This window comes from Ursus americanus, chromosome 14 (genome assembly GCF_024610735.1).
Source record: "Ursus americanus isolate L20-20 chromosome 14, mUrsAme1.1.p, whole genome shotgun sequence".
NCBI classification, from domain to species: domain Eukaryota; kingdom Metazoa; phylum Chordata; class Mammalia; order Carnivora; family Ursidae; genus Ursus; species Ursus americanus.
Genome location: NC_142140.1, coordinates 42,171,485 through 42,193,503, shown reverse-complemented (window position 1 = coordinate 42,193,503; position 22,019 = coordinate 42,171,485). Strand labels below are relative to the sequence as shown.

Below are 22,019 nucleotides of genomic sequence, written 5' to 3'. Positions count from 1 at the left end.
ACGGAGTGTGCCACCCCATGAGTGTGCCACGAGTCATCGAGCCGTCTTCTGCTCGTGGGCATTTGGGTGCTTGTCCTTCTGCTGCTGCTTTTTGTGCTGCTTTGAGTTTAGCCTCTTGTCCAAAATACAAGTGCTTTACAATGTGGAGGTAAGATCTCTGTTTCCGTTTTTCTGACACGCTTACGGCTGCGCAGCAGTTTTTTCTTTCTGTCTGGATTCCTGCCTCAGGCCATACCTCGTGCAGGCTCCAGGTCTCCCATCAGCACCGTAATTGTGAGGTCACAGCCAGGGGCACCCCGTGCCCCCCGCCTTAGGCATTCGGAATTGACTCATAAAACTGGGAAGCATCAGGCTGTGCCACAAATCCATTTTTCTTTGTAAAACGGCTGCAGAATAGTGTAGCTTAGCGTTTTGCTACACATATGTGCCGTATGCCTTAACTTCAGCACAGCTACAGACCTACAGATCACATAGGGGTGTATGCGTGATCACTGTAAGGAGAATAAGTTCTCACCGACGTTCTGATGGCATTTTACGTACGAATGTGTGCCGCGTCCGTGGTGTTATCTCAAAACAACACCAGTGGAATTCCTTCCGTGGGTGAAGGCTAAAAGGAAGTGGCGTCCCGTCCTGTCCATGTCCTCGGAATCGCCGGGGCTGGATGAGGCTCAGTGGGCCCCAGAGGCCGTGGCGTCCGCAAGTCCACCCTGGTGTGTGTGTGAGCGCAGAGGTGGGGGGTGGAAGCAGGTCTGATGGTGGCCAGCAAGAGCGGCTGCCGTCCCCAGACGCCGTGCCCGCCCCAGCACCCGCTGCCGGGCGCCGTGGCGCTGTGGCGACCTCGCCAGCTCTCGGAGTATGAGAGGCGCTTGCGTCAGTTGTGTCAGTCATTTCGAAGGAAGGTCAGCGACAACAGCTCTCCCAGAGGAGGGGCAGGAAGGGGGTGGGCCACGGGCGACAGCCGGCCCAGCGCGGTGGCCTTGCGTGCCAGGGTCCTGACGCATCCCAGCCCGTGTTCAGACTTTTCTCCAGGTGCTGCCCAAAGGCCAGCTCTGGACTGGCATGTGTCACATAAAGAAAGCATCGTATTTGCTATGCAAACATTAGATGTTTCTACTTCCCTAAAGAGCAGGAGGCAGAAGCACTGCGGAGAACCCACAGCCGTGAGTTTCTGTTCCGCCCCACGGAGCAGGCCGGCCCCACTCCCATCTATATGGAAACTCTGGCGGGGACCCAGCCTGCTATAAATAAGCATCCTGGCTGCTCCAGGAAGGCCGGCCTTCCTCATTTTTTTTTTTTGTCTAAGTGGAATTTGCAACATCTTCTGCCCAGAACATTTGTGTCCAAGGCCCTTTCATCTCCCAGGCATCCTGTTCGACCGCCATGCGGACATTCTGGAATCCTTCCCACTGCAGCTGGGTCACAGGGTGAGCCACATGGGGCCAGCCTCCTCAAAGAAAGAAATGGTTATCTCCCTTCTGTGACCTGTCTGTGTTTAGACACGGGCCTCCATAGCACCCCTTCTGAGGAACGGGCAGGAAGCCCCTTTCGGCTCCTGCCAGGCAGCCCATCTGTTAGCGATGGAGGAGGTTCATTGGTAAGTGCTGGAAGCCCAGGGCACAGGGGCCAGCGGGGCCCAGGAATACGTACGTCTTTGACACCACTTGATCCTCAGACTCTGTCGGGCCTTCCCTCCCCTCAGACCGGCTAGCAGCCCAGGCTTTCGGCGAGAGCACCAGAGAGTGGGACTTGGACGTTCAGCATGTACGTCTGGGAGCCTCATCCCGGAATCAAGACAGACGTCGACAGAGCAGAGGGGGTTGCTGCTCCTCAGAGTGGGCCACGGACCGGAGGCCGGTCTGGGAACTGGCTGTCACAGTCCGCCAATGACATAAACAGCCTGAGCTTAGAACGCAGATCAGCTGTGTCACGGAGCACACATCCGAGTGAGGCTGCCCCATGTGTTCGGCAGCAAGACTCTCCCAAGGAAGCGGTGTGTCCGTCCATGTCCCGGCCTGTGCTCCCGCGCATTGCAGACGGCCACATGGAGTAGCTTCATGTGGTAGCTTTGGGTGGTCCTGAAACCGTCCCTGGTACAATATAAGAGAAACCTCACAAATGGATAGGGAAGAGGTTTATGCTCCGAATTAGGTTTGGAAAATTAACCATGTAATGCTCCTCTGCACTTTAAGATTTTATTTATTTATTGGAGAGAGAGCGAGCAGGGGGAGAGGAAGGGGGAGGGGGAGAAGCAGGCTCCCCGCTGAGCAGGGAGCCTGACACAGGCTCCATCCCAGGACCCTGGGATCACGACCTGAGCCAAATGCAGACGCTTCACCGACGGAGCCCCCCAGGTGCCCCGATGCTCCTTCACTTTACACACAAAATGAAGTAGAGCTGGATTCAAAAGTGAAACGGGGAGGGGGGGTGCCTGGGTGGCACAGCGGTTGGGCGTCTGCCTTCGGCTCAGGGCATGATCCCGGCGTTATGGGATTGAGCCCCACATCAGGCTCCTCTGCTATGAGCCTGCTTCTTCCTCTCCCACTCCCCCTGCTTGTGTTCCCTCTCTCGCTGGCTGTCTCTATCTCTGTCGAATAAATAAATAAAATCTTCAAAAAAAAAAAAATGAAACGAGGAACAAGCTGTAACCTTAAGAAGAAACCAGAAGAAAAATCTCGAACCCTTCTCACAGTGTGGGCAAGCTTGATTTCGAAATATCCTTTCAAATTACCCAAGTGATCAATGCTTTTTGTAGAGAATCCATAAAGCGTGAAAATAAAATCACCCATGCTTCCAGCTCCCAGATAGAATCGCCGCTGCTTTTAGCTTTATTCTCTCTGACCTTTTATCTGTTCGTGGAAATATTTAATAAAACTAGGATCATGCGATATATACTATTGCATATCATCCTTTTCCGTGAAATTAATTATTATTTTAAAGTAATGAAACGAAAGGAATACAAAACCGCATACACAGCATGATCTTGGTAGTGGTTTGGTTTGGTGGGGTTGGTTTATATACTAGTCATGAAATACATGACTATTCCTCAAAATCAGAAGTTGAGGGGCACCTGGGTGGCTCAGTCGGTTAAGCGTCTGACTCTTGATTTCAGCTCAGGTCGTGATCTCAAGGTTGTGGAATCGAGCCCCGTGTGGAATCCACTTGAGATTCTCTCTCTGTCTGCCTCTGCCCCTCCCTCTGCTCACTCTCTTTCTCTCAAAATAAATAAAATCTTTAAAAAAAATCAGAAGTTTAAAAAATGCTATTATGCAGGTCAACATGATTTTCTTCTCTCTCGTTTGACCTTTTACAAATTTTCTGCAAGGAGCATGCATTACTTTTGCCCTCAAGGAAAGTAAAACGTTGTCAGTCCCAGGCCAGTGCTCCAGGCACTGGCGTTGGAGGGATTGGCTCCCTCTGCCCCACAGTTGGCCTCAGACCACCCCTGAGGGATGGGCCTGTCCCTCAAATGCATCTCCTGGGCTCAGGGCTAATAATGAGGTGTGCAAGGGCCACCCCCCACCCCGCCACCTCTGGAAAAGCCATTCATAGCGCGAGGGCTGTGCAGCGGCCACAGCTGTGCCCCAGCATGGGCACGCCGCCACGTTCACTGCCAAGCCCCTGCCCAGGGCCCTCCTCCGGGACGATGAGGCAGGGGGGACGTGGCCACGCTGGGAGCGCCCCGGGCTCCGTTTTGTGATGTGTGTATTTCATGCGCTTTCGGGGGCATCTCTTGTACTCATGAGATCGGCAGGGGCTTTGCGGTCAAAGCTTTTCCTGCGAGTAGCCCTGCCTTGGCTGAAGTCCCCGTAGGGCCCTGTGGGTGCTGAGCACGGCCGCCTCTGCTTGGGGGCTGCAGCGTGAAGCGATCTAGGACGCAGGACGTGCGGGGCTTTCCTTCCTCGCGTCTGACCCATCCTGAGCCAAGGCCAGTTCTTTCCAATTCAGTCATTGGCAGGAGCCCCTCTCCAGAAGAAGTGTAGTGTGAAGGCTGAGATCCCTCTGTGAAGGCGGAGAAGGAGCACCCTGCTGTTCTCGGCATGTTGGCTCCAGCGATCATGAGTGAAAGGACCGGGTAGGAGGCCCTCGCAGACCGCAAGTATTCACAGGCCGGAAAGGAAGTGAGCACGGCTCATTATTTTGGGATCTGCTCTCAGGAGCACAAAGGCGTTCCTTCATCAACAGAAATGCAGAGACCAAGGAAAATCAGCAGCCTTGTTCTTCCAAATGCACACTTTTTTTTTTAAAGATTTATTTTTTTTTAAAGATTTATTTATTTATTCGACAGGATAGAGACAGCCAGCAAGAGAGGGAACACAAGCAGGGGGAGTGGGAGAGGAAGAAGCAGGCTCATAGCAGAGGAGCCTGATGTGGGGCTCGATCCCACAACACCGGGATCACTCCCTGAGCCGAAGGCAGACGCTTAACCGCTGTGCCACCCAGGCGCTCCTAAAAGATTTATTTTTGAGAGAGAGAGAGAGAGAGAGAGAGAGAGAAAGTGGCAAAGCACAGAGGGAGAGTGAGGGGGAGAAGCAGGCTCCCCGCCCCAACGCGGGACTCGATCCCAGGACCCCGAGATCATGACCTGAGCCGAAGGCAGAGCTTAACTGACTGAGCCCCCCAGGCGCCCCTCTAAACACACACCTTAGAACAACATGTCCATCCATCTTTACAGCTCTGGGTATTATTTAAGAGGGGGGAGGCTACCTATAAGCCCGGGACGATAAGCCAGGCCAAAGTAAGTGGGGGGCCCCCAGTAGGCTGTGTAAAGCCGAGGTGTGGCCTCCTCAGGCAGCTCCAAGCCAGGCTGTGTTGGGACGAAAGCTGTGTACCCTGCTCCCATGAGCCTCGTGAGTGCCCCGTGACCCTCTGTGCCTTGACGTTGCAGGCCTGGCACAGGTGCCCGGGAAGCTGTGTGCCCACTACGCCTGGGACGCCAGCGTGCTGCTTCAGCCGTGGCCGGCCGTGGACCCGCAGTTCCTCCAGCAGCCCGACGTGGTGCAGATGGCCGTGTTGGTGAGTGTGTCCCGCGGCCCCAGAGCGGGAGGTGAACTGACGGGGCGGGTCGTCGGGCCTGACTCGGCCTCACCGCCCTGCCTGTCTTACTACCTTCGTACACTTCAGCTTTGAGGTCAACACACATCATGAGCTCGTGAGCATAAAGCTCCCAAGGCCCTCGGGGGATTAGACGGTGGGCGACAGAACCCTGTCCTGTGTTATAGGTTCTGATCGCCTTGCCCTCCGCGGTGTTCCTGTCTCCTTGGCCGCTCCTGCTTCGCTTAGGGAGGGGGGTGACGGTGAGCAGGTTGGCCAAGCAGGAGCACCTTGCCGAGAACACTGTTTCAGAAAGGCTACGTAACCTACCTTTCTTCCTTCCTTCCTTTCTTTCTTTCTTTCTTTCTTTCTTTCTTTCTTTCTTTCTTTCTTGTCTTTTCTTTCTTTCTTTCTTCTTTTCTTTTTTGGGTAAATTACATCGTTGTAAATACATAAAAGTTGTTTTTTATTTCAACCTTTTATAGAGCAAATAACTTGAATAGTTCATCCTTTATGGAATTTTAACATATTTAATGTGTGCACTCTGGAACCCATTATAAGGACTGTTTAATGCTGATGTGGCTGTAGAGGGAAAGAGGAACAGGGGCCCCTCTTAGCGCGTCTCTGGTTCGCACGTGGGGCCAGGTCATTCACATCCAAGATTTCATTAAACTCTTACCATTCCGTAAGGTAGGCATTTCCATTCTTACTGATTTCAGTTGAGAAATCGGGCTCGGAGAAGTTGGTCGCCTTGCCCAAGTTTATTTGCTTATTGGTCAGTAATGGTCAAGTTACCTGCCATGGGTCAGGCACAGGGCTAGGCTCTGGGGGTACAAAATCGAACAGGTCAGTCAGGGTCCCCGCCCTGATGGAGCCGAAAGCCGAGTGGCAGAGATCGGGAAAAGGAAAAGGACAGAAAAATAAATAAAATCACTGCAAATGGTGAAAAGGGCCATGAACACACCACCCAGGAGCTGAGAGAGAGCCCAGCCCCACAGGGACCCAGTCGGCCAGGCCCCTGCTCTTCTGCGTCTGTGCAAATCCTGGGCCCAGCCGGCGGGTCGGTGTTTGGAAAGACGGCTCCAAGCAGGAGAACTGGCCCCTTCCCAGCCGCTTTGTCTCCAGACCACCTCCCCTGGCACCTCGTTCCCCTGCAGTCCCACTTTGCTTCCCCCACGGAGGGAAGGACGTGGGCCTGCCCTGGTGGGCTTCTTCCCAAAAGCCTCAAAACCAAAAATAGCCCTGTGGCACAGAGAAGTTTCTTTGCCTGAAGTCATGTTTCTAAGACATAATCTCGTGCGCCCCTGAGAACTCGTCCTCGGTGTGAGGAATGCCAGCTTGAGAAACTGAAGTTTGAGTCTATAAAATTCCATTCCACTTTAATCACCGCAGAAAAGACATTGAGTTCTAGTCTTTGGTAAAATAGTTTTAGATTATCGTGGAAATGAAAACCCAAAGTTTAAGATGTGAGTAGGCCTCCCTGTGGGTTCACCCAACTGGAGACCCCCTGGCTCAGGGCACCGTGCCACGTGGCGGAACTTCTTTGGAGGCCCGAGTTCTGTGTCCGTGTGATCACAGGTTGGTGCCCCGGCGAGAAATAGCAGCTGCGGTGACAGTACGTGTCATTCAGCATGGTTCGGGCCCACCGTGCCCCTGTCCTCTGTGCGCTTGGTATGCAGGGTAGGGCCCAACACCGGGGATTAGCTCCTTGCCGCTCGGCGCCCAGGAGGGACCATCTAAGGGACCCACGACTGCCACACACACAGGGAGTTTCTGTAGCCGCCAGGTTAAGGCGTAGAGCTGGGGAGTGAGACTGTCCTGCGTGAAAGTCTCCGTTCTACAAAATACTTCTGCAGGCCTCTGTTTCAACGAAAGGAGGCAGACACGGTGCCTGGCTTTGCCCGTTGTGGAAAGAATTTGATTGGACGATGCCAGCAGGTGCCTAGCCTGCTTCTGGGTGCACTGAGGACAAAACCCACTAACAAGCAGTGAGTGCCAACTGACGGCCAGGCACTGCCCTAAGAACTTTCCAGATACTGACTCATGTCCCCCGCACAGCAGCCCTGGGAGCGGGCCCTGGTTTACCCCTGTCACAGACGAGGCAGCTGTGTGACCAAGTCCATTCTGTAGGTGAGGGAGCAGCGGCAGAAGGGGACCTAATCCCCGGGGGAGATGGCAGGTGCCGCTAGCCGCTGGTGTGGACATCGCTGCTTCTGGCAGTCGGGGCATTGCCGCAAGGGGCTGTGGGGCCTGGGCTCGAAAGAGGAGCAGTGTTTCCCTGGTGGAGAAGAGGATGCCTGGTGGGACGAAGCAAAGGCAGGGAAGGCCCTCGGTGACGTTGGGACTGCGAGCCGTGGAGGGACTAGAGCATAGGCACAGGTATGGCGCTTCTGGGGAGAAGGCCAGGCTCCACTCTGAGAGGGTTGGGGGCTGGCAGGGCATCTGATCAGGGGAAGGGGAGGATCCAGGAGTCATCCCGTCTCCACCACTTGCTGGGTGAAGTGGCTTCACCTCGTGTGCCTCGGCTTCCCCGTCTGTAAAATGGGCACAGAGTGGTCATGCATGGCCCTCACGGGGTTGTGGGAGGAGATGCAGGTTGGCTCAGGGGATTGCATAGCTCAGCACCTGGCACAGAGGAGCGAGGACTTAGCGCAGCTTTCATCGTTCGTCGCTATCACAGGGCTGCCCTTGTGTCGCTGGGTGGCCATGGCTGGGGTGGGGGCAGTGCTCATGGCCAGGGGCCTGTCAGGCAGCAGTTGGAGAAGTCCGGGAGAACAATGCCGAGGCCCTGGACCGAGGCTTCAAGTAATGAGGGGAGGCGGCAGAGATGGAAGCTTGCAGGGCCCCCAAATGGGGACTGGAAGACTTTTCTCAAGTCAGATGGCCACTATTTGACGTGATTTGAAAGAGCTTCTTCCCCTGTAGGCCCCTGAAGGCCAAGTCCAGTGTGGAATCCCACTTTGGCTCCTGGTGTCCATTTTACTGGTCCCTCATGCCGGGAGTGGAGCGTGATGGAGACCCACTCCCTCTGAAAGGACCGCCCTGGGTAAGGCAACTCAGGCGAGTCCCCGGGAGCCAGAAGACGGTGCCTGGGACCCCGTGGGAAGGCCCGCTGGGCTCCCTGGCCACATCCAGAGGTCACGAGCCCCCCCCCCCCCAGTTGGGGTCAGGAATGACTCAGCTCCCTGGACAGGCCTCACAGGGACCGCTGAGGGCCAGTCCCCAGGCTCCCGGTCCCCAGGCTCCACAAAAGCACTGGGTCTAGAGGTAGGGTCATGGTGCCGAGGCCATGTGTTGAAGAGGACATCCCACACTGACTCCTTCCCTGGTGGCCGGGAGACCCGACAAAGGCCGAGGGGTAAGGGGGTGTAAGGCCTAGTGAGCTGGTCCCTTCCGACAGGTTATCTCCCTCAACAATGCAGGCGATTCCATCCTTAAAGAAGAGAAAACTGAAGTCCAGGCCCGAGAGTCTGCACAAGAGTGCGTGCTCTCTGCCCCGACGCCCCATCGCGGCAAGTGGCTGGGGGAGCCCTTGCCCTGGGCCACTCTTCCCTGGGTGAGAACTGAGAGCCAGAGCTGGGGCCGTGACTCAGGAACAAGCAGTTTCTGAGAACGCCGTGTTTGGGGCCCCCGGGACTTCACAAAGGGCGCGGTTTTGGTGTGACAGGATGGAGGTCTTTTCTGAGGTCTTGGTCAAAGCAAGCATGTGGTCGTGAAAGATGGTGGCTTCTAATGGCTTAGAAACAAGATGGGGGGGGGGCAGTCCTTTGAACAACAGCCCTAGTCCCACAGCTTTAGGACACCAAACCCTGCATCCAGGAGACTCACACTTTTTTAGAAGAACCGTATTCTAGAATATTTCAGGACATGATGTGTTATCATCTTTGGCTCCCACCCAGTGATGTATGTTGATGCAACCAAGAAAAATGCCCCTAAGTTCTACATACATCTGAAAAAATGAAATGGGTGATGAGGGACCCCTGATAGGCTTTGGTTGAAATCTGAGAAATTATTCCTGGTAACTTTTCACAATACGGTGACTGTATTTTCCCAGTAAAAAAACCAGGAACGTTAGTGAAAGCGTTCTCACAGGAGAGGTGGGATCGAGGATTTGAAGCACGGCTGTTCAGAAGCCATGTGGGCTGTGACAGCACCTTCCTCCTTGCCGATATCACTTCATATTTGCTGTGAAGTGTGTCCTTTCTGAACGGTCCTCAGTGAATAGGCACTGACGTCTGGAACTGGATGGGCCCATTCTCGGCAAAGCTGAGTCCAGTTTCCTAGTCTCCATACTTGGGCACCCCGCTCTGGTATCAGGCCCCCAGCAGGGAGGCTGCCTGCCTTCCCCAGGAGCCGGAACCCCCCTCCCCCAAGACCTGGGTAAAATCCTCGGTGACACTCGCTGTGAGCAGAACCTAGACTCATCCCCAGTGACAACCGTCCCTCTCCCCCCGGAAGCTGCTGAGGGTTCTGACCTAACTTCCAGCACAGCTGGGACGGGGCGCCCTTATCCTCTCTCCCCCAGCCTGTGTTTTCAGGCATTAATCCTGTCCTCGCTGCTCTCTGTCGTCTGGGGAAGCCGGTGCCACATCTTCCCGCTTCCCGTGGGCATTGGTTTGGGGCCCCTTGTCATCCTCAGGATGCTCCTCATCGTTCGTCTCGCTTTTCTCCTTCTCAGATCAACAACAAAGCCTGCGGCAAGATCCCCGTGCCCCAGGGAGTCGCGGGGGACCAGGACAAAGTCCATGAGCTCGTCCTCCAGAGCGAGCTGGGTGTCAGGCTCCTGCAGGGGCGAAGCATCAAGAAGGCTTTCCTGTCCCCCAGAACGGCCCTCATCAACTTCCTGGTGCAGGACTGACCGCAGGGGTGGCCCCCGAGGAAGGACGAGTGTGCTGGCCCGGGGCGGGGAAGCGACCAACGTCTTGAATGTTTACCTTCGTGCTCTGCTGGACGGGCTGGGGCATGAGCCTGGGTGGTGGGGCCTGGTGCAGGGGTGAGGGTGGGTGTGGGCAGAGGAGGACGAGGAGGAGCGGAGGCGGAGGGCTCGGGCAGCCGCCGCAGGTGGAGGAAGCCAGCTGTCGCGTGTGAAGCCACCAGAGGAACTGCTGGGTGTCCCCTGGGTGTCTGCAGGAAGGCGAGAAGAGAAGCAAGTGAGAATGAACGTGGTCCCTCTCGAGCAGCTGGGAGCCCTGACTCCTAGAAATTGCACAGCCCAGGAGCATGAGGGTAAACCGAGGACCCACACACGGCGCACAGAGAAGCATGGACAGCCAGTGTTGGACGGGTGACAGCCTGGGCATCGTGGCAGAGAGTCTCCTTGCTTTCAGGCTGACGGAGGAGCCATGAGGGTTTATGACCAAATATCCAGTATGTGGCTGGTTCCTCCGCAGGCGTCCCTACTGCCGGGCCCTCTCTGATGCCGACACACGGGCTCGTGGGCAGAGCACCACTTCCTGACCACTCCCTCTGGGTGTCACATGTGCTGGTAGTGAAGCAGAACCAGGCTGGCTCAGCTGGAACCCATCCCAGGGCGTACCGCAGCCCCGCTGGGAGTCTGCCCATGTGGGCCCCAGATGTCGGGGTGGCCCCCAGGGCCGGGCGTTAGCATGAGCGAGCTCACCGGGGCTGAGGGGGCTGGTGCCACCGGCCGCTGCCTCCGGGTTCGGGCCCCCCGCCGCCTGGCTGCCGGGAGGGGGCCGGAAGTGGACCCCCGTTGTCAGTGCCTTAGGGCAATCCGGGGTTCTGTGAAGTCAGCAGTTAGGTGCTCTTACCAGAACCAGCCTGAGCCACTGATGATACTTACTGGGGAAGTGGAGGAGAACCCAGCCGTTCTGTGCTACTGAAAAGCTGTATTTGTTTTCTGATGCCGTTTTTCTAAAGCAGCCTCAGCTGTGGCTACAGTTGAGCGGCTAAGAGATGCCTTTTTTTAACGTAATAAAATGTGTGTCACGTATGATGTTGGGACAGATGTGCGATCTCGGAATAGCCGCCATAGTTCCTGTTCTGGGAGTTAATCAGGACCAGATCGAGGTGTTCCATCCTCATCAGAAGCATCGGCCGTGTGCCTGAATCCACACGGAAAGTCATAAAGTGAGGTGCGTGGGGGGACTTACGGAACGTGGTAGCCAACCCTGGTTCAGGCTCTCTAGCCACAGCGGTTAAGTTACCGGTTCTCAAATGTGGCTCAGCTTTGATACCATGCCTGGTCCCTGTGCCCTGAAATTCTGATGTAAGTGACCACAGGTGTGTTTGGGCCTCAGGGAACCTTAAAAGCTGCATGGGGGAGTCTAACGGGCAGTGAAGTTTGAGAACCACTGGGTTGATCGATGGATTTGAACCATAAAACGTCGAACTAGTCCTTCCTCTGTCTTCTGCTTCCCTGGAATGAGTCTGGTGTGGGACCCAAGCATGAAGGAGGAGACCGGGGAAAGACCAGGCCCAGAATGGGAGGCAGGGGCCAGAAGTCTCCAGCAGGTGCTTAACATGCTCCCGGAACCCACTTGGGTGGACACAGCCCCATTCCGTGTACCAGCACATGTGGAGTCAATATAAGCAAGTAGATGCGGATATTTGATGTGGGGAGAGAGCCACGAGTGTTCTTGCTTGATTGTCCTGTTTCTTCCAAAGTAAGCTGAGTGGTCTTGAACCCATCAACAGGACAAGGGCAGGGAGCCCTTTATCTGCACATAATCTGGCCAGAGCAATGGGCCATTAAAACCTCAAGGCTACTAGACTAACCGGCCATGGCTTTGGAGAACTTTCTCTGCAAGAGAATAAGGCTTTTGAAAACAAGAGCTCGTACTACTCGAGATGCTGGGTATAAAGAACAGTGGAACAGAACGCTAATCCCCGGGGGTAGGGAGGTGGGGTGGGGAATGATCTCAGTCCTTTATTAACTGCCTTGATTAGGTCGAAAACCGGACTCAGCAAGTTCACTTGCATTATGTCCTGTAACTCCCACAATAACCCTACAGGGAAGGAATTATCCTCAGAAATACAAAGAAACCCAGGCTCTGAGGTTCAACGATATGCTCCGTTTCCACAGCAGGAAAGTAGAACCGGGATCCAAACCCACATCTTCTGGCCTCTGAATCCCCTGATGCCACCCTGCCATGTTTGCCTGCCCCCCTGTAATTGCCCATCTTTGCCCTAAGTGCCACAGTCAGGAAATTGAGACATTGGCCGAACATCGGCATTCTGAGCAGAGGCTGGCCTGGCCTGTCCTCCGGTAAAGCCAGGAAGTCACGGCGCTGGCCCCCATGCTGGTACAGGTGGTGGGTGCCGGTCCGAGAGCGCGGTGTGGGTTCCAGAGGGCTGGAGGCAAAGGTTATTGCCAGATCGGTGGAACACCTGGGTTCACGGGCGATGGCAGGGGAAGGAGTGAAGAGAGTTTACCCATAGGGAAAGAGACACCTGGGAAGCCCCACGGCAGGCAGACGCCCCTACAGTAGGCGCCTACTGTCTGCCAAGGAAAATGAAATTGATCTCTGAGACCCTAAAACAGTGAATGAGCTGAGCAAAGGCTTAGATGTGCTTTATCCCAACCTAACTGCACACCCCTGGGGAGCTGGTTAAGGAAAACAGGGTGCGGCCAGTCCATGCAAGATGAAGCAGCCCGCCAAAGATGGTTTATTAAAAAAAAAAAAAAAAAAGGAATATGACCTTTTTCTCATGAATAAATCAGTGTATTTACATAGTGTGATCCTGACCGTAATTTTTAAAAATTCCAACCCTCACAGAGAGAGAAGGAAATTTGCTCACAAATCATTGGTTGAGAGTCCTACGAGTAATTTTTTCCTTCTGTTTACCTTTTTTTATGTATTCCAACTTGCATTGGCCATGTGGTATTTCAGTAATGGGGGGAAGATATTAAAATGGACAACTTTAGGAAGATTCAAATGAGCTAAAGGCCTGTCCCCCTTGATTTTTCTTTTTTTTTTTTTCTCCCACAGTAGCCAGTGGCCAGGTGGGACATGCCCCAACTGGGAAAATATAGTCTCTTTGTTGTATACAGTGGAATCTAAAGAAGCAAAAAGCAGCCCCAGGAAGCTGGTGTTTGCAGCCACTCAGTGTGGGCAGGTGTGCGACCCTCCCGAGCTTCTCTCAGCCTCAGGATCTGCAGCCCGAGGACAGAGGAACAGGAGGTAACATCCCTTCGGGGAACTCTCCTGTCCTGGGCGGATAAACCAATATGGCAGCCAAGAGCGTGAGCTCCGGGTCGCTCCGGGGTCAGCCAGACCCACGTTCTGTGATACGCGACCACGTGACTGTGTCCCTTGAAACCTCAGTGACCTAGGCAAGCCTTGGAATGTCTCTGAACCTTTGTTTTCTTGAGAAAACAGAAGTAAAAACCATGCCTTAGGGCGTGAGGATAAAGTGAGAGAATGTGTGTAAAGCTCACGGCACATAATAAGTTCTCAGGAAAAGAGAATAGCTCCTACTGAGTAATCTTGCCTGAGTAAAAATAGGCTAAGGGTCTAGAATGGCATTATCTTTGGTCAGAAAGAAGAGAACATTTAGAAAAATATGCATCCCAGCCTGCTGAGGTAAAAGATTTAAGCAGTAAACTTGGAGGAATTTTAATCCCGTTGGGTCCAGTCAGCCCTATTATTTGGTATTTTCACTTCATGTCCTGAAACCTTTGTGTTATCTGCTTCCATGATTCCATGCCTGCTGGTTAGTTTCTTGGGAGCTTCATCTGGGTGACAGCGATCTTTCCTGGGTGCTGGAGACCCTCTTTTCCTTAAGTGGTTGCCCAGGCCACAGTCTGACAAGGGTCCGGGAAGCTCCCGACCTCCTTCCGGCCCCATGCTGGCCATCCACTTTTGCCCCAGGACCCACGGAATTGGGACATGGGAAAGAATGCAGCAAGGGACAAAAAGCCAAGAGCTAGAAACCATACATGTGAGCCTAGCTGTAGCCCTTAGATCAAGTCTGGTTCGGGTGGGGTGGCCTGCCTGTGGCGCCCAGAGTAGAAGGTTCCTCCACAGCAGTTACTGGAAGGAGAGCCTGTGATGTGCTGGGGGGGCCTCTTGACTGAGTGGAGCAGCCATCGTTCTTATGGTGTCACCTGCCTTGGCTTGGGGTTTCCTGATTGGTGGCCTGAGGCTGCTGGGAGCGATGGCCCAGTGGTGTGAGCTGGGGGAGGTTGGGGGCCACGTGGAAAAGTCCACCAGAGACCCTGGCAGGGCTTTCGTGGCCCAGGGGCCTCTTGGCAGGCCGGTGCTCAGACAAGATGGCCTCCAAACCAAAAGTGGGGCATCAGAAGTTTTCTTTGACAGGTGGTTTGGCCCCTGAACTGAGCCGCAGAGGAGGGGTTATAAGGCCTCTAGTGCCCACGGACATGCCACAGCACTCCTGCTGGGCCAGGGTTGGCCACCACGGACCACAGGCCAAAGAGGGCGTGGTTCCTGCACCAGCGGCCTCCCCACCAGCTGCCCCCCTCGGCCTTCCTCCTGGGAGAGAAGGGAAGGGACAGCCCCGCTTACAGGGTCATTTTGTGCACCACACGCCACTGCAGGGGCTTTGCCGCTGCCCTGGCGTTACCACATCGAAGCAACAAAGTGGGAATTATGACTCACTTCCTATAAAGAAGGAAAGAAGCCTAGAAACGTACAGTGAACTCCGTAAGTCATAGCACTAGGAACCGCTAGAGCCAGGATCAGTCCCCGGCTCCTGCTTCCTCCGCGGCACGCACCTGCTGACCTGGGACGCAAGAAGTGGCATGTCTTGGGAGGAAGTGCAGCTCGTCCTTGCTCTTTCTATCCAGAGAATTCTGAACAGGAGCTCTGGCATGCGTGTGGCCCTGCCTACGTGTCCCTCCTTGCAGGAGGGGCTGGGCTTTTGTCAATTTTTTTAATCTGTCCATCGTTGGCTGTGGGTCTCTTCTGGGGGGTGGGGGTGATAACTTCTTGGGCATCTGGGGATGAAGGGACTCCCCTCGGCCCAGGGAGAGTCTCCGGAGAAGGGGCACAGCGGAGCCCTCAGCCACGGGCCCGTGAAGGGGATTGATCCGGGTGGAGCACCTTTGGGGAGAAAAGGCGACAGTCGGAGCCTGGGAGGGAGCACGCCTGCAGGTGAGGAAAGGCTCTGGAACAGCAGCCAGACTCACAAGAGATGTGGAATGCGGGACAGAGTCTGGACAAGTCCAGCCACCCCTGGCCCGCCTCCTGCCAATAGGCCGTGCGGCGCGGGGCGTTGCCGCTGGCCTCGGGGCGGTGGAAGAGACCCACCAGGGGGCCTTACCCTCCATCCCCCTTCTGCGGATGGCAAAACCGCGGCTCGAACGGGCTGACACTTGCTTGAGACCACGGCGGTAAGTGATGAAGCATCTCGACTCCGATCTGTGCCCATTCCACTCGCAGCACCTCTCCCCTGCTTTGGAGGGCAAGCCTGTGCTCCCGGCAGCAACATCATCCCAATGGACGAGGCCCGCCGCACCCTAGAGGTCAAGGGAAGGCCCAGGGTAGGCAAAATGAGAAGAGTTTGCTCTCCCCTTCTTCCCTGGGAGACGAGGGAGCAGAAAACATCTGCTTCATGGGCTGGGTCCCTGTCCGACACTCCAGGGGTGGGCAGCCAAAGGCTCTTGAGTTTGGAGATTGGAATCTGGCATGACCAACAGTGAGCAAGGGGGGCATCCCCCGAGGGTGGGTGGGTGGGTGGGCGGGGGAGCCTGGAACACCCAGGGCAAGGCGGGTCCTGGAGGCCCAGGCCCCAGATCCAGGGGTGGGGCCCCTCCAGGCTTCCATCGTATCTCTGGGCCCGCCCGTGTGGGGGAGGGATCGGGAGGCCCTGCGGGGGAGGTGGTGGCCAGGCCCGCTGAAGTCACCCAGCTGGACTGGGACCCAACACGATTGACTCACCTCCCCCAGCCTCAAGGCCTGAACTTGAATTCCCGTTCTTGCTGGGCCTCTGCAAGAGCGTTGCCTGTCCCAGACGCCCAGTATGTAGGAGCCACGGTCTGGATCCCCCAGTATCAGCAGTGATACCATTTACTGTTTATTGCCAACCGATTATATGGCAGACCCCGTTCTAAGTGCTTCAATCCGGGGGCGGGGGGGCTTGCGCATCGCACACACGAGCAGACAGCAGAGCCGGATTCTGACCCTGCTCACTGCACTGCTTCCCAAAGGCCTTCACGCAAACCAGCCCACGCACCTCCCGAATTTTCCAAGACAGTTCTGGTTTTCTCTCCAATGGTCCCCAGGGTCCCCTAGAAACTACCCAGCCCACACTTCCTGATCCGTGGCCGGGAAGGTTGGCCCACTGTGGGTGCACAGCCGGGTGAGCACGTCCCCGGTGTCCCGAGGCACCCAACTTAGCCAGTGCCCACCGAGAGGTCTGGTTCTCTCTGAGCCTGGGACGGACCCCTCCAAGGGGCCATCACCTCCGGCAGACAGACGGAGCCTCCCTTGGGCCCCATCATTGGGACCTAGAAGTCAGGGAGTCCACTTGGCTCAACCCCACACACTGCTAGGAAAATCCCATGGAAGGAGGTGGGGGACACCCGGCCTGGGCAGGCCTCAGGCAGCTGAGATCACCACCGTCCCCGGGTCATCCTTTCCACGCACAGCAGAAGGACCTCATCTGGGATTACTGCGCTTGGCCGGCCCGGGCTCCTTCCAGAGGAGAACCACCCGTGCCCCCAGCCACACCACAGCAGCGGCACTCCCATGGGCTGTCTGCAGGACCAAGAGAGAACCGTGCCCTGGAGAGGGATCCCCCTTCCTCGGATGGGGAGGTGACGGAGAGCGTGGAGAGGGTGTACTGCACACTGCGGGGTCGATCGGGGAGGCAGGGCCACCCAAAGAGTGATGTCATTCACTGCATCTGGCATGTCACTCATCAGGAAAAGGCAGGCTCCCCCCTTCCACTGGAAACAGAGCCCGGGTGGGCCAGAGGGGCCTTGCTGTCAATGAGCAGCCACTGTGCAGAAATAGGCTGAAAGAAGTGGCTGAGAAGCGGGAGCCTGAGCCAAGTGTCACCAAATATTTCCAGTATTAGTTATCAATTAACTTCTTAGGTGTCAGTTAACATCTTAGTTTTCTTTATTTTATAATAAAGAATTTATTTTTATTTGAGAGAGAGAGCAAGCAAGCACGAATGCAGGGGTAGGGGAGAAGAAGAGGGAGAAGCAGACTCCCCTCCCCCCCCCCAGCAGGGAGCCCGACTCAGGGCTCGATCCCAGGACCTTGAGATTATGACCTGAGCTGAAGGCGGACGCTTAACCTACTGAGCCACCCAGGCGCCCCACGTCTTCGTTTTCTATTAATAGTTTGGCTACTATTATAAACGGAATAGTTATGTCCCCCCCCCAATTTGTATGTTGAAAGCCAACCCCCCCACCAAGTAATGGTGCTAGGAGGTGGGGCCTCTGGGAGGTGATGGGTCGGGTGGGGTCATGAGGGTAGGGCCCCCATGAGTGGTATCAGAGCCCTCGGAGGAGTCTCAGAGAACTCGCCACTGGCCTCCCATCCCTCCAGCGGCTGGTGGCGGGGGGGCGTTGTTGGGGGACACACAAGGAGAAGTCAGCAGTCTACAACCCGGGGAAGGGAGCGTTCACCAGAGCCCTTGGCCATAATGGCACCCCGATCTCCGACTTCTGTTTCCAGACCCGTGAGGAATAAATTTCTGTTGCTTATAAGCCCCGTCCGTGGGGCCTTATTTCGGCAGCCCGCACAGAGATGGCCATTACCATCCTCATCCTCGGTGAACAAGCGGAGTTCTCAGCAAGCACCCTAGCGAACACCGTAGACCTCTCCGGTCCCGCCTGGGGGAAGGAACTAGAGCTCTTCGTTACCAGCTACCCCAGTATTACCTGCACCACCTGCATCGTGCGCGGACACCTGGCCTGCCTGCTCGTGCCCTTGCTGGCCTGCCCTTCACCATCAGCTCCCCGGTAACATCGACACCGCTACACCTCCACGGTCTCGCAACAAACCGCGTTTATCGGTCCCGTAATCTAATCCTGGGGAGGAGGGGCAGGGGAGGAGCCCTGTTCCGTCCTGCCCCAGCTTCTTGCAGGGACCCGGGTTGATGCAGCCTCCATCACGTTCAACTCCTGGCTTCCAAGGGCGCCCCGGACATTGACCCCCCAGGACATTGACATCTGCAGGGAAGGGGAGAGAGGGGTGGCGTTTCCCAGGGAGGTCTTCATGTGCCAGGTCTGGAAGGGGCATGCATCTCTTCCATCCACTCTCCTGGCCTCCGGGGAGTGGGGAAGCGTGGTCCCGGCTGCAGCCGCTTCCTGGCCGCCACCCTGCATGGGGGGGGGGGGACACCCAAGTATGTGGTGGGCGGCTAGCTCCTGCCACCCGAGCAGTCTTCGTCTCCAGACTCTTGCTCGTCAGTGTGCGTCTTCCTGATCTTCCGTATCCACTAAGCCCTGGGCTTCCAGATCTCTCTGGAGCGACAACGGTTTGCCCTCAGAGGGAAGCTGCTTGCTGTGTGCTTGCCGTCACAGACCCGTTCCTCCCCTGCCCTGCCGATGCTCGCTCTGCCCCTGCCCGGGCCTCGCTCCGCAGAAGGGCGTGAAATCGCGGACCCAGTGGGTCGTCCTACGCACGGCCGGCTTCCAACCGCAGAGCTTGGCTGCTTGGTCCCCAAGTTCCCCGCTGAGACTCACGTGTCGGTGTGTGGGGGCCATCTGGAAGGTTCTGTTGGTTTGGAGGATGTGGGACATTTGGACAGGTAGAGCAAGGCAGGCTCCTCAGATGCCCCGCGGGGAACCTGGGAAATTCTTCACATTCCTGTGTCGGAAGGGTCACGGCGTTCGGCGTTCGTTCAGCCTGGGAATGTGGCAGTCCCTGAGCGTGCGAGTGTGTCTGGTGCTGGAGATACACACCCCAGCCCCGCCCCGCCTCCACACACACGCATAAACACACCACACACATACACACACACACCCGCATATACGCACACACACACACAGACCATATACACGTAAACACACGTCCCACATACACACACACACACCCCATATACACATATACCCACGTCCCACACACACACCCCATATACACATATACCCACGTCCCCCCCCACACCCCCCATATACACATATACCCACGTCCCACATACACCCCCACACACCACACACCACACACATGCATACCATATATCCATACACATACTATATACACATAAACATATGTCCCCCCCACACAACCCACACACCACTTACACACACGTACATTCACCACACACACCACACTGCCAGGGGCCTGCCCTGGGGGAGGGCGCCTGCTCCTTGATTTTGCCTGATCGAGGACGAGCCTCACAGCCCCGTGATGAGGGGGCCGCGGGGAGGGCAGTTTAGTCATGACAAGGGCCCCAAGTCATGGCCGTCAGTCAAGGAAGTGCCGGGGGGGGGGCACAGTGGACCATGACACACGAAGGTCGCCCATCCTCCCTGGTGCTCAGGTGGGCCACCATCACCTGAGGCATCAAATCACGGGGGCTTCCCTCTTCCGACAGCACCCACCTGGGGTGGAAGCCCCCTAAATGTTCAGAAAGGCAGGTAATAGTAATTGGCTGCGGTGTATCTTACGGTAATTTTGTGCCAGCCACCGAACCGGACAACGTGCTGGCGGGTGAGGCAGAGGCCTCTGGCTGGAGGCCCAGCTCCGGATCCTGAGAGCTTGGCAGGTGACCTGCCCTTCCTGAAGCTCATTTCCTCACCTGTGGGACTCGGATAACAACAGTTCCGGCCTTGACCTTGTTGGGAGGAGTCTAAGGCAGGTAAAAGGGCTTAGAACTGGCCAATAATCTCACAATCACACACTTTATCCCGTTTAGTCCTCACACTGTTGGGGGGTGTAACGAGCAGGACCCCACTTTACAGATGAGCAGACTGAGGCTTGGAGGTGTCAGGTAAGTGTCCGGAGGTGGGTGCTGTTGAGTTCTGTTTCACGATCTGGGTGCCGATTGCACAGTTTAGGAGAATTAATGGTGTGCACTCAGTACGTGTGCCTTTTCTGAATCTGTTTCCTCACATGTTTACTTTTTTGAAAGAGTGTAACGCCAAATACTAAAAACAAAGAAGCCAGTCGTGACCCACCCAGCCTGGCCCTGGGCTGCATCTCCCTCCTCCTGATTTCCCCCCTTCCACGGGGCGACCACCAGGCGGGGGGAGGTGACCAGTGAGCTCCGGTGCACAGTAAGTGCTTAGCACACACTAGCTCCCTCCTCCTCGCCCCTCCCCACGCCCCTGGGAACAGGTCCATTCCATTGGGGTATGATCACTAAAGTGGGTTTCGAGAGCGTGTCTCACCCCCTGAATGGCCCATGGCGAGGCTTCTGTGGGGTGTTTTGGGAATGTCCTAACAATCCGTGCATTTGAGTGGTGGCATGCTCCCATAGACCAGCCACAGAGGTGCCCGCCTATTTTTTTCCAGGAGAGTGGAAAGAGTTCAAAATGCCCAGGCTGCTTCTTCTGTAAGGTTACAGGTACGGTTGTGTAGGTTGTACACTGCACAAAGGTAGCTAGTCAGGGGGTAAGTGGCCAAGCCATACGCCCATAGGACTACGACTGCCCAGAGCAGGCAGTTTTTCTCGTTCATATAAATATGTTCTAGAGGTGATCAGTGGCTTTACCCCTCAGCCCCTAAGCAAAATCTTTCCTGCAGTGCCTCTTAGCTTAGAAGTCCTAAGCATCTGGTCAGAATGAGCCAAAAGACTGACATTGACATGGGTCCAAAGTCTTGATGTGATTCCAAGGGTCAAGAAGTGGTTACGGACTTTTGGGTGAGGCTTGGTGGCGCAGGACAACTTTGAATTCTGATTCTGGCCCCAAGTGGACTCCATGACCTTGCGCAAGTTGTCAAAGACCACCAAAACTTTTATTTCCTTAATTACAAAACTGAGCCAGCGATGCCCGCTAGTAGGTCAGATGAGCGTCCTGGGAGGGAAGACTGCTGAAAATAGTCCGGGGATATTTCGTAAACTGAAAACTCCGGGCACAGCCCTAAATGACAGTCTGCAGATTTCTTGGCAGGGAACAAAAGCATAAATTGGATGATTTCCTGCAGCCTCTCGGCTAAGGCTAAGGCTTCGCTCCTGGCCCCTCTTGCCTGGGCTGCCACAGGCTTGGGGTGGAGGGTTCGTCATGGGGCACTCCCGGAGCCAACAGCCTCTCACAAATCTGGTGTGTGTGTGAAGTCTTGATTGTCAAGAACCGGGCTGACCCCAAGGGCCGGGAGCCTGCTGCGGAGGGAGCTTCAAAAAAAGGCCATGTGGAGACAGCTGTGAGAAGGGAGTGGGGAGCTGCGGGGGGAAGCACTAGTCATTCATTTGAAGCCTAGAAAAGAAGGAAAGTGGAGGGAGCACAATGTGATGCAGTAATCAGGGCCCAGAAGTCGCTGGCCTTTACTTGGATATTTCCCCTGAGGCAGGAGTGAAAAGGAACTGAGTATTCTATTTACCATCATGTTGCGGCCAGAGCCCAAGGGAGCCAGGAAGGGGAGAAGGGTGGGGACAGCCACATGGGCTCAAATACAGCCCGTTGGCAATGTCCGTGGTTCCGGACCCTGGTGGTGGGTCAGGGTGATCCTTTGTGGGCCAGAACTAAAAACCACTGAGTGGTGCAATAACGCAGAGATTGGCCAGCTGTGGCCCACTGGCCAAATCTGGCCCACCACCTGTTTTTATAAATAAAGTTTTATTGGACACTGCCATGCCGAATTGTGTATATATTTGTCTGTGGCTGCTTTTGCACAGAGTTGAGAAGCTGTGACAGAAACTCTGTGGCTCCCAGATCCTGAAATATTTATCATCTGGCCCCGTACAGACAAAGTTTCTTGACTCTTGGAATGATGGAAGAGGCTTGGAGGGCCCAAAAACTTGGGTTGAGTTCTGGGGTACCTATTTCCTATCTGACAACCTTGGGCAAAGCTTTAGCCTCTCCAAGCCTGAGTTTCTTTATCTTTCTTAAATTGGATGGTAATGGTCTGCCCAGAATGGTCTACCCAGTTGTCATGAGTATCAAATAG

At 55.5% G+C, this 22,019-nt stretch overlaps 1 protein-coding gene across 2 annotated transcripts in view; it reads left to right on the top strand.

The window, feature by feature from the left end:
• LARS2 (leucyl-tRNA synthetase 2, mitochondrial) overlaps positions 1-10,984 on the top strand; it is a 143,753-nt gene extending 132,769 nt beyond the window's left edge. For both annotated transcript variants that reach the window (XM_045778885.2, XM_087867111.1), the window contains 2 exons: positions 4,886-5,013; positions 9,710-10,984. In XM_045778885.2, coding sequence (XP_045634841.2) covers positions 4,886-5,013; positions 9,710-9,889 — 308 coding nt within the window. In that variant the 3' untranslated portion in view covers positions 9,890-10,984. The remainder of the gene's footprint in view (positions 1-4,885; positions 5,014-9,709) is intronic.
• The last annotated feature ends 11,035 nt before the right edge of the window (positions 10,985-22,019 follow it).